This window comes from Notothenia rossii, assembly GCF_949606895.1.
Source record: "Notothenia rossii genome assembly, chromosome: 8".
NCBI lineage: Eukaryota > Metazoa > Chordata > Actinopteri > Perciformes > Nototheniidae > Notothenia > Notothenia rossii.
In genome coordinates, this window is record NC_136906.1 from 16,784,267 (window position 1) to 16,796,662 (window position 12,396).

The window sequence follows — 12,396 nt, forward strand, 5'->3', positions numbered from 1 at the left end:
GCATTTCCATTACAGTTTATCAACTGGGGTAGTAACTATAGTAACGCAGTGCAGGCGGGGCAATCAGCTGTTCGGCGGGCGGAGCGACGCTGCGTAAAACTGCCATTACATCTTGAATGCGAACCACAAAACCAAAACATCAGCTGTTAGCACTCACAGCTCCTCATATCTGTTCAGAAACTAGACAAAAGTTAAACAAGTACAAACTACAGACTGTGTCATGGCGAATACAGTCGCTGGTTTATTTATGTCCGGAGGCCGTTGTTGTGAGTGTGGACGGAGCCTATACAACTTTAGCTTAGCCTGATAGATCCGATCTCCATTCAGAAAACATGCATTTTAAAAAGGTTTTTCGCCTGCAGACCGGTATCAGTATGTTGTTACTTCGGCACCATTTTGAAACGTGTATTACAATGAAATCACGGTAAAATGTGTTCATCTTGTTGTAGTTGTAGCCCCCTTGCCAGTGATTCTCTGACCATTCAGCAGTCGAGAGTGTTTACGTCACTAGTTTAGCATATTCAGCCCGGTTGTCGGCCCGGTAAGAACCTCGATTTTGGAGGGCCAGAAAAAAGGTGAGAAGGTAGCCCTGAGCCGGAACTACCCCTAGTGGAAAAGCCAAAAAACACTTAAACCGTGCTGCAGTGGAAAGCGCCATTACAGAATTACCCAACATTCACTGGTAGGTGAGCCTTTTCTTTTGATTAATTAGCACTCTTAAAAAGGAGGTGAAATAACATTCAATTGGCCCCATTATGTCTATGTTTCGTTGCCGTCAATGTGCCACATAGAATCGTTTTTTTCCCCTGATTAGAGTCAAGCAGTTATTATAAACCTAAAATTAGCTTTGAACAAGGTGAGATCTACATGGAGTTAATACGATTAGGTGCAGTCTTGTCTTTCAATCTTTTCAATGAATTTAAGGCCCGTAACTATACTAAAATAGTGAAATGGGTAAAATAAATGAATATGAGTGGCGTTAGAGTACATTCTATATTCTGACTCCATGTACTTTAAGCCCAACAAGGCAACAGTGCAGCTCTGTAATCCTGAGAACATGCTGAGGCTTAAAACAAGATGAGACCACAATAAACAAAGGGGGAAGACAACCAGCATCTCCCAGCAGCTTTGAAGTGGGAACCGAATCAAATCCCCATACGAAGCCAATTGTCTGCCCACCAACTAAAAGGGATCAAAACGGTCTTAAGCTAAAAATAACAAACATTCCCTGTCTCCCTGTGAATCCTCCATGGGAGAACAAACAAAACAATAACTGTTTTCCTACTCAAAGTCTTCTGTCAAACTATTCTTTGGTTGAGTCTGCACTAGTAAGCATTGGGAATATACTCTACAGTATGTTAAATACAAATATGAAACTAACTCCACAGTTTGACTCAGGAAGGATATTTGTGATTCGAGCGGGACTATTTCAAGTGTACCTTAAAACTGAACCATTCAACAAGAAACCATGCAGAAGAGAATGGGATGATAATGACATTATTCATGTTACACGGCTCTGTGCGGCACTACAATTAAATAATGAGTCAATTCGACCGAAAAAGCAGAGTAAGCACCAAGCTTTATGAGTTTTGTACTTATTCTTCCATTAGAAATAAATGCAACAGGCAAATATAGCTGATGAAGGTCTCTGTTTTTGCTTAGATAGGCCCAAATGTACATCGGGACCGCAGACAGTGTTATACTGTAAGAGACGTTACATAAGCACATAAATCGACTGCTCATCCACCCACAAACTTCTCTAACCCACTCACAGGGCTTTACAATGGCTGGTTACTTTAACACATACACAGTGGCAGACTATGTGAGTATTTCCCACAAGTATAAAAGATCAAATATTGCACTTACACCTTTTTTGTATGTGATACCTTGAAACTTTAAAAAGCCTTTCAAAATAAGTTCATCTTTTCATTACAGGTGAAGTTGATGGATGGAGGAAACAGTCACAATTTGATGGGCTTCAATTAAAGGTGATGAGGGATCAAGCAGTAACATGCTCAAAAATGCCGAGATAGGAAGGGGAAAGGGGAACTGTATTTCTGTTACACAAGCACAATACATTTTATAAAAAGGAGGAATTTCAAAGGGTGTCTTTGACTGAAATTATGCTCATTACGCTGCTATGGACAGTCTTGCACTAAAATGTACATTCCCAAAGATATTGAAGTGACTGTTATTTTGTATATTACTCGTTGTGTTTTTTTTTTTATCTCAATGTGTGCACATGTATAAATGTTTGTGTATATATATATATACTGTGTGTGTGTGTGTGTGTGTGTGTGTGTGTGTGTGTGTGTGTGTGTGTGTGTGTGTGTGTGTGTGTATGTATATATATATATATATATATATATATATATATATATATATATATATATATATATATATATATATATATATATATATATATATATATATATATATATATATATATATATATATATATATACATACACACACACACACAGTGGGGCAAAAAAGTATTTAGTCAGCCACCAATTGTGCAAGTTCTCCCACTTAAAAAGATGAGGCCTGTAATTTTCATCCTAGATATACCTCAACTATGAGAGACAGAATGAGAAGAAAATAATGAAAAGAATCCAGAAAATCACATTGTCTGATTTTTAAAGAATTTATTTGCAAATTATGGTGGAAAATAAGTATTTGGTTGATAACAAAAGTTCATCTCAATACTTTGTTATATACCCTTTGTTGGCAATGACAGAGGTCAAAGGTTTTCTGTAAGTCTTCACAAGGTTTTCCCACTGTAGCTGGTATTTTTGGCCCATTCCTCCATGCAGATCTCCTCTAGAGCAGTGATGTTTTGGGGCTGTCGCTGGGCAACACGGACTTTCAACTCCCTCCAAAGATTTTCTATGGAGTTGAGATCTGGAGACTGGCTAGGCCACTCCAGGACCTTGAAATGCTTCTTACGAAGCCACTCCTTCGTTGCCTGGGCGGTGTGTTTGGGATCATTGTCATGCTGAAAGACCCAGCCACGTTTCATCTTCAATGCCCTTGCTGATGGAAGGAGGTTGTCACTCAAAATCTCACGATACATGGCCCCATTCATTCTTTCCTTTACACGGATCAGTCGTCCTGGTCCCTTTGCAGAAAAACAGCCCCAAAGCATGATGTTTCCACCCCCATGTTTCACAGTAGGTATGGTGTTCTTTGGATGCAACTCAGCATTCTTTCTCCTCCAAACACATCTAGTTGAGTTTTTACCAAAAAGTTATATTTTGGTTTCATCTGACCATATGACATTCTCCCAATCCTCTTCTGGATCATCTAAATGCTCTCTAGCAAACTTCAGACAGGCCTGGACATGTACTGGCTTAAGCAGGGGGACACGTCTGGCACTGCAGGATTTGAGTCCCTGGTGGCGTAGTGTGTTACTGATGGTAGCCTTTGTTACTTTGGTCCCAGCTCTCTGCAGGTCATTGACTAGGTCCCCCCGTTTGTTTCTTGGATTTTTGCTCACCGTTCTTGTGATCATTTTGACCCCACGGGGTGAGATCTTGCGTGGAGCCCCAGATCGAGGGAGATTATCAGTGGTCTTGTATGTCTTCCATTTTCTAATAATTGCTCTCACAGTTGATTTCTTCACACCAAGCTGCTTATCTATTGCAGATTCAGTCTTCCCCGCCTGGTGCAGGTCTACAAATTTGTTTCTGGTGTCCTTTGACAGCTCTTTGGTCTTGGCCATAGTGGAGTTTGGAGTGTGACTGTTTGAGGTTGTGGACAGATGTCTTTTATACTGATAACGAGTTCAAACAGGTGCCATTAATACAGTTAACAAGTGGAAGATAGAGGAGGCTCTTAAAGAAGAAGTTACAGGTCTGTGAGAGCCAGAAATCTTTTTTTGTTTGTAGGTGACCAAATACTTATTTTACAGAGGAATTTACTAATTAATTCATTAAAAATCCTACAATGTGATTTTCTGGATTTTTTTTCTCATTTTGTCTCATAGTTGAAGTGTACCTAGGATGAAAATTAAAGGCCTCTCATCTTTTTAAGTGGGAGAACTTGCACAATTGGTGGCTGACTAAATACTTTTTTGCCCCGCTGTATATGATATACATATTTGTATTTTTATAGTCGGGATTGTTGGAAACGGTATTTCGATCTTTCGAACTGAAAGATTGACAATAAAGTTGACTTTGATATATAAAATGATATCTTGTAAGACAGTACATTGTAAATTCCCCATTCATGTTAAGTGCATTTAACTTAAATAATAATCCGTTATAGAATCCGTTTGGCTATGAGTTCTACATCAAAATTGCCACAAAAAAAGCAATAGTCACTAAAGCAGTAGTTGAGCAAACAACCAGAGCTGTTACTGTGGCTGACGTGACCCTGTGCATGAGGTCACTGTAGAGCAGCAGGGAAGAAACTGTCTCTTTTTTTCCTCTACCCCGAGTCAGAGTGTTGCTCTGAGTGGTCGTCTGAGTGTTGGACACCCGAGTGTGATCATTAGAGAAGATGGACAAGTTTTTTTCCTGGCTGCCCACGTGGGACTACTAAACTGGCACACGAGAGACACAGTTATCAACCAGGGAGACTAAAAAACGAAAGCGTGTCAAACTAATTTAAGAAATCAATATCCTATCTTGTGAGACTTCTAACACAAGAAAGACTCATAGCTCTGGGACATATAAAAACACTGAATCTGAAAAAAAAGCCCATCAGTATAAATGGCCTCGTTTTACCAAAGGTAGTAAACCTGACAGTGTGTTCGCAACCTCGCATGCATGTGGGTGATTTGCAGGTTTCTGCTGGTTGTTTTGAGTTGCATTGATGGAAACTCACCCTAAAGTCAATGCCCACAGTGGAGATGAAGCTGCCAGCCAGGAAAGCGCCATCCTTAAAACGAACTAGAAGACATGTTTTCCCCACACCGGAGTCTCCAACCAGCATCACCTGGACAGGAATACAAGAGGGAACAACTCAAGACAGGTTTCACTGGAGGGCTAAACTAAGAAGCACAGCAAAAGTAAAACTAGGGAGTGTGAGGGATAGAACTACGAGGTAAATCAGCCGAAACACCATGTAGGAGCCTTAACAGCAGGGAGACGTTGCTTATGTTTAATTTGATATCAGTGTCTGGTTGTTTGTCCTCAGAAAAAACAGGACATTTGAATCATTCAGCTAAATTAGTCCTGGTATTCTGGTGCCTATCCAGTGAAGAGGGTGTATGTGAATGCATGTGTGACTGCTTATATTGGCTACCAGTGGATGTCCTTTCTGTCAGTGTGTTAATGTATACAGCCATCATAAGTATCTCAGCGTGTGTGCGCACATAAAAAAACGACTTGAGCCTCATTCCTTCTCTTTTTATTCTGAGCTGTGATGAAGTTAACGGTTTGATGTGATTACGGTTATCAGGTTAGCTGAGGGACTGTGATGTCCTAGACCCTGGAAATCAAAAAGCGCCTCCTGGGTGCACAGAGGAAGGATAGAGGAGATGAAAGACAAGGAAAATGAATGACAGGATGTAACTGGGCCAGATACTAAATGTGGATAACATGTTTGAAGATGCATCCCGATTCTCCATATTTAAACTTTTCCTGGATTAATCTCCATCGCTTTTTCTTCTTACTTCAAAGCCTTCTGCATGAAACAGCTCTACATTGGCTACATGTTTGCAGTAGTGTTCAGGCACCTGATTTTTCCTTGCCCTAAGGTTGTCTAACTAAAATGCGATCTTCTCCCTGACCAAAGCAGAATAAATCCTTTTTAAATGGCAATTTTAAATCAGTAAGATGCCCAGTAATCTCTGCAAATCTCCAATTGTAATAGGTAGACTACCCGCTACAACTCTTTTGATTTAGCCTTGAAGCATCAAACTAAACGTTATATTTAGATATAATGATTTGAAGTGTACAATAATTGGATTTCGACATGCTACAGATCACAGAACTAAATCAAGTTATAGTTTGTGTGTAGCAGTACATCTTGTTTCAGCCCTGGTAAACACTGGAGAAAGCTGCTTTTCCTTCAATTGTTATTTTCTAGCTGCAATAGTGTTAAATGGAGACTTGGTAGTCCCCACACCAAACAAATATGGCTAATTAAATGTGAATATATACAGTTCCGAGTGGCTTGGATTGAACAATCAATCCAATTGTTCTGTGAAAAAGAGCAACACAAAGGCATCATGCACTAACATCAAACAGCTGCTTCAAAACACAGAGTAGGTGGCACAGGTCCCTTGAAGCGATGCCGAGAGTACACTGAGCATCTGTGTGTGAATCTGTGCTTGTGTTACAACGAGGTGAGGTGACAGTTGTCTACTCACAATATGGTTAGGTAAAGCACACAACTCGCTCACTGTAAACGCAATCCCAGAGGGTGCTGCTGACAGAAACAAACATGCATTCAACCAGTTGATTTGTTTGTAGGCTTGTGCACGGATATATGCACCTTTCCAAGTTATCGATCGACTATTGACACAGCTGGTGTCAGGAGCACGCTGCAGTTTAATGAATGAAGGTTGTAAAACGAGAGACAATGAAAGCTTAACAAGAAAATGACACTGGCAATGAATAAAGTAGACCACAAACCCACTTAGTAATTGCCACTTTCTTCACTACATATATTATCGCCCTAAAAAAGGGAAACAAAAGCCTAAAAGTGTCCACATGATTTGTAATAACGACTTCTATGGCCTGTTCTTGGTATCAAGTTGTTTCGTTCATTAATGATAGAAATTAGAGCCCACTTTTGTGAGTTGTATTTGTTTGTGCATTTACTGAACAGCAGGCATCCTACCTTGAAAGCGATGTCGTAGAACTCGCTGCTGTTGCTGATGGACGGTCTGCTGGGATGGACCACGCCGTTCATCTGAACAATTCCCGGGCTGCTCCTCGCGGTCTTCCCGGCCCCTTTCCCGGCGGGGCTGCCCGCAGACGGGCTGCTTGTCACGGCTTTACCTTTGGCGGACTTCTTGCGAGACATTTATCAAGATTTTAAAACTATCTCTGTGAACCTTAACCAAAGAAAACTAAACAAATCCTCACGAGGACTTGAAAGTAGTAGCAGCGAAGAACTTGTAGAGTGCAATTAGCAGACGGGTTTCACCTGCGCGTTGACAGCATGTTCCTAGACACCTCCTCTACTCAGAGCACCAGTAAAATTATTCCGAAATGCAAAAACGCTTCCGTTGTTCAGCTGCTTCCTGTTGCTGACAGCCTCCTCTTTTCAGGACAACAGCTTCGGTACTGCGCCTTGTAGATGGTGATGGAGCAGAAAACTCCACCTTGTGCGCACAACTATCAGGACACAGGGGTTCTGCACTTTGCACTGATTAAGGCTCCAATGCGCCTGTTCAGAAAAGCCACAACTCTTCAACCACCAGAGATCACATTGATTCAAGTACTGTACTTGAGTAACATTTTGAGATACTTGTACTTTACTTGAGTATTTCCATGTTGTGCTACTTTGTACTTTTACTCCACTACATTTATTTTGTACCTTTAGTTTTACTTTTACCACTTAGTAAATTAAACAGCTCCCCTGCAGTATACAAAGTGATTAAAACTAGCTGTACCTTTACCAGCTTTGATAAACACATTAATGCATCAATAATTATAAGAAAAACATATTGTGTATTATTCTGAAATGGGGCAATCTGCATAATAAGTATTTTTACGTATGGTACTTTACGTATGGTATGGTATATTTTGATGCCAATACTTTTGTACTTTCACTTGAGTAGCTTTTTGAATGCAGGACTTTTACTTGTAACAGAGTATTCCTACACTCCTATACTTCTACTTTAACTCAAGTACAATATGAGTACTTCTCCCACCTCTTTCACCCACTCACTATAGTCCTCAAAAATAAATATTATGGGGCTATTGTAGAAACTTTCAACACATATGATCTGTTAGCAAGGTATCAGCATGACTTGTTTGGGTCAGAACTATTTTCTTCCTCATGACATATTTTACATTATTTTCATTGATATTGTCTTGCAAGAATCAGTTGTATACAAATCAAGCCAGTGTATTCTCTTCACAATAAGGTGCATATGTTATATTCAGAGTGACCTCATAGTTATCCTTCCTCTAATTGATTAAAGGCTTTGTTTAAATAGTATGAACATTATTTACGTACTGTAGAGAGAGAAACAACCTGCTGCCACCTTTCGAAGATGCTTGGGATGTGATTTCAGTCATGCACCACAAGAGGGAGACTTAAGAATATGAGATAGAAAACAGATAAAACAAGGCAGTACGGCAGAGAGAAAGTTCAAGTTAGTTTCGGTTGTCCCCTGAACTACAAAATACTGATATTATAAAAATTAAAAGGGCTAAATCAAAACACGCCTGTAATTATGTCTATTAGATGCATATTGGACTATTTTTGATTGAGTATACACTCTGTCTTTATAATTAGTTGTAGGCCTCTGTTTAGGCAACTTCCTCCAGCCTCCACCAACAGATTGATCAGAGCAGAGCAGTCACCAGCCTCTCAGACACTCTTACCAAGTCCATCACCCATTATAAATCGTAATAAAAACGTAATACAAAAGTAGGACATGGAGTATGCCAATCTTTACCATGGTACACATATTTTTTATAATTGCAACAAAGGGCGACTGCCGCTTATTCTGTTGGATCCTGATCCTCTGTGGATAGTAACACAAGGCTGATTTCCTCCTTGCTCTGTGATCTAGTTTGTTATGGAAGAGATATTTGTGTATCCAGACTAAAGACTTTTCTTTTTGCCGCTGCTTTTAATTGAACTATTCACATCTTAAACTGCACTGTAACTTTTATCCATGTATTTTTTTATTTTATTATCTTTTCTTTTTAATGACTGATTTGAAATGCCATTTTCTTAATGTCTTTCATTTTTTGTAAAGCACTTTGAATTGCCTTGTGTTGAAAGGTGCTATATAAATAAACTTGCCTTGCCTTGCCTTGCCTATAGTATATTTGCCTTTCTGATCAAGGACCAGGCTTTCCAGATTCAGTAGATGCTCTTATAGGATTTGGCAACTGATCCTTATGTGGTAAACATTTATGGTAGTAAACCTTTGATAAACGTTATATCTCGTTCATTCTCCAGCTGCCAAACATTGTGATTTGCAGTTCTACAGACATTTTGGGGACATCACTTATAAGACCCCAGATGTCAATTGCAGTGTTTCCTAGCAGTTCTGGTTGTAAACACATAGACAGCTGTAGCCTCTGGTTTCTGTCCCTAAATCTGCTATCTGTCAGCGTTTTTCCACACTCCACCCAACTCAGGGCATGTATGGAGTGAAGTGTCATTGGTTTCAGGGAATATCAACCCCCAAATCCACCAACCCCCCCCTTGTACAACTCCCCTCAACAGCTGAGATTCGTTCTACCCCTAAAGCAGCTGTCTACTGTGGCAACAGCTGGGCATTTTGGAGGGAAGAGTGGACTTGGATAGAGAAAGCCGTTGGAATCCATCCCTGGTTTCAGAGAGAAATTAACAGCCTTGTCAAAATGAGTTAAATATGGCTGATGCGTTTACTGTACATTGCGAGGCTATAATCTGTACTTGTGTACCATATGCTTGTCTGTGTCGGTGCCAACAAGCATACGGCAGCAGCGCTCGCAAATATTACAGCCTATGAATATTAACTACAGGGGCAGTTGAGCAAGTTTAGCAGTTGAGCTAATTAAGGAAATGTACTTTTGATTTCGCAAAGGCTCACAAGGCAGTGATCAAATAACATTACATTACATGTCACTTGTTAGACGCTTTTATCCAAAGCGACTTACATACTCAATACTGTGGGCAATCCCCACAGGAGCAATTTGGGGTGAAGTGTCTTGCCCAGGGACACAACAACACAAGCCAAAAATAAATAAAACATTTCCAGTGTCATGCAATGCAAATCTAATCATTGTTGACATATTGAATATGTTAATCAGGAGTAAATTAAAGCACTCATTCCTGGGTGCAATGTTTTTCCTCAGGTGCTTAGAAAAAACATTGTGAGTGGGAACATGGCTAGAAGTGTGTGACTAATTCAGTGGGGTCATAACACCCTCAGGGTCACATCAATCTGCGGGTGCTCCCAAAGGCCAGGCATTTGTCAGTTTACCCAGGGTCAGGTGCCATGAATTTGGGCTGGGTGGCGTGCAGCAGCCCGGCCAGTCGCTCAACCAAAGTCTCAGCAACTGTTGGTGTGTTGGCCGGCCGCTCTTTCTCTCAGCTGCCTGCGACCGAGCGCCGTGAGGAGGGGCCGGGGGCATCCTGCCAGCCGGCGCCCTGTTTGTCAGGCCTTGGCGAGAGAGGAACCAGTGGACTGGTACTGCCTGGCACTTCCCGAGGCATCTTAAATGAGAGAAACAGAGTATGTGTGTGTGTTAGTGTGTGAGATGGAGAGGAAAATGGGTGGCATGCATGCTGCTTGTTTAGAGTGTGCTGGTAAGAAATGGTAAGAGTGTAGTTACAATATACAAAATACTTTGCTTTTGTTATTTAAGGTATTTGTTGTATCCATATCTTCCACTTTAATTTCATAATCCTGATTCTCATCACATATTTTATTCACATATATTATATGCAAAAAAAAGTTACAAAAAACACAATTGGACCGATAATTACCCTAACCACTGAATTCATTTTGATGCAGTAAAGTGGGATTTGCAACCTTTATTTAAACAATATGACCCCTTCAAGCATAGCTTATATATTTTAGGGGTTAGCATTTGCAAACTTACAAAAAATATACAATTATTCCATATTTCACTTTAAACATAGGTTTGAATTTGTATTTAATATAATGATTTTTGAACATGTCTGTGCTTCCAAACTTCCATCCTTAGAGACGTCAATGCATTGATTTAAATGTTGTCCTCGTTCTGCAACAGTTGATACCTCTTGATACCTTAGCTACATGTAATACAGGTACAAGAGGAAAACAGAGAGAAATGAGCCATTGCAAAAATAAATCTGGTTTGATGGCTCGAAATTAACTTGGCATGGTAATATCACCCAATCTTGCCATATTTCTATGTGCTAAACCATTGAAGCCAGTCCCTGACTTTCAATCCGTCATCATACAATTTTCAAAAATTCTCTTTCCTCTATGTTGTAAAAAAGGTGACGCTGTTAATTATTACCTTTCCAGAGACGTCATCACAGCATCTCAGTGTTCACATGCAGTTTCCACCTCAGCTTTAACAGTGTTTTCACAGTCACAGGTTTTTATTTTCATTTTTAATTTCACTGTAACCCAGCAGGGGGTCTGTATTAGTAAGGCCTCAGAGAGTCGTAGCAGGTTTTAATCTGAAGTGTTGAAAATAATACGTGCCCAACCCTCCTTGGACCCTTTAAAATATCCAGACATAAGAGTCTGAGCCAGGGTACCAGGATGGAAAACAGTGTGATAATCACTACCAGGGGCCCAATTTCTCCCAATATCTGCTCCTTATTTCAGTCTCCTTATTTATTTGGATATAGGCCCTTTAAGTTAAACTTAATTTGAATCTGTTCTGCATCTCTACGGATTGATTTAGGGCGCACAGCACTTTTGTTTCCACTTGCAAAAATGGCAGTTTGTCATTCAAAGGGAAAAAAAGCATACTGGGTGCATTCGCAAGTGATGGGTGTCTTATCCAAGGCATAACCATAAATCTTCGCTAATCCAGGGTGCTTCCTGCAAGCGTGAGTGTCAGAGTATTCTGTGTCTGTGGTGATCAGATTTATGACCTCACACATGGTGTAGCTGTCAAACAGGAAGCATTTGGCGTACACTGACACACCAAAAGATGCAGAGTAAGCACAGGAGAGATTTGACACACTGGTCATGACATTCAACAGCCCAACATTAAGTTGGAACGAGTTGGAGCAAAAAATAAAGAGGCATAAAGCAGAGAAAAGGCAGAGATTCTCAACTAGGCGTGACCAAATTACCCACTGCCATTTCAATGCTCTCCCTGCTCTCAGACGCAGAACAGATTGAGTTTTAGGTGGCTGTAATTCTTCACAGTTTAGAGGAGGCCTTAATAAAACATGACTCACTGTTCATTTTTTTTCGCATGCAGCAGGACCAGAGGTGAGGCACTACATGTCTGAGCTCAGCTAGAACCATGTCGATAAAAGGCGATGACACACGCGTACACACATAAACACACACACACACATTACATACAAGCTGTGGCAGAGAGTGGGCACATAAGCACCAACTGGAGAGAGCCATGGTGAGCGGGAAAAGGTGTGAGCAGGAAAAGTGGTGTGTGTGGGTGAGTGTGAATATGCGAGAGTGTGCGTGTGTATTTGTAGAGTTTTTGCAGTTGTGACAGCTGGGATGAAGGAGTGGAGGCGGCGTGTGTGATTGGAGGAGGTGCCAACAGAGCAAGTGTCTCTTTATTTTCATCACGCACA

At 40.6% G+C, this 12,396-nt stretch overlaps 2 protein-coding genes across 4 annotated transcripts in view; both read right to left on the minus strand.

The window, feature by feature from the left end:
* LOC307015358 (ras-related protein Rab-26-like) overlaps positions 1-7,615 on the minus strand; it is a 50,984-nt gene extending 43,369 nt beyond the window's left edge. Inside the window, exons 1-3 of one of the 3 annotated variants that reach the window (XM_079643896.1) lie at positions 7,102-7,600; positions 6,793-6,963; positions 4,831-4,941 (exon numbers count right to left, since the gene is read on the minus strand). In XM_079643896.1, coding sequence (XP_079500022.1) covers positions 4,831-4,941; positions 6,793-6,864 — 183 coding nt within the window. In that variant the 5' untranslated portion in view covers positions 6,865-6,963; positions 7,102-7,600. Of the gene's footprint in view, positions 1-4,830; positions 4,942-6,792 lie in introns of all 3 variants that reach the window. The other 2 variants (XM_079643895.1, XM_079643894.1) reach the window with 2 other exon arrangements.
* A 2,132-nt stretch (positions 7,616-9,747) lies between these two features.
* LOC307015359 (uncharacterized protein) overlaps positions 9,748-12,396 on the minus strand; it is a 39,654-nt gene continuing 37,005 nt past the window's right edge. The window contains exon 3 of the mRNA XM_079643897.1: positions 9,748-10,341. Within this exon, the coding sequence (XP_079500023.1) occupies positions 10,065-10,341 (277 nt within the window). The 3' untranslated portion in view covers positions 9,748-10,064. The remainder of the gene's footprint in view (positions 10,342-12,396) is intronic.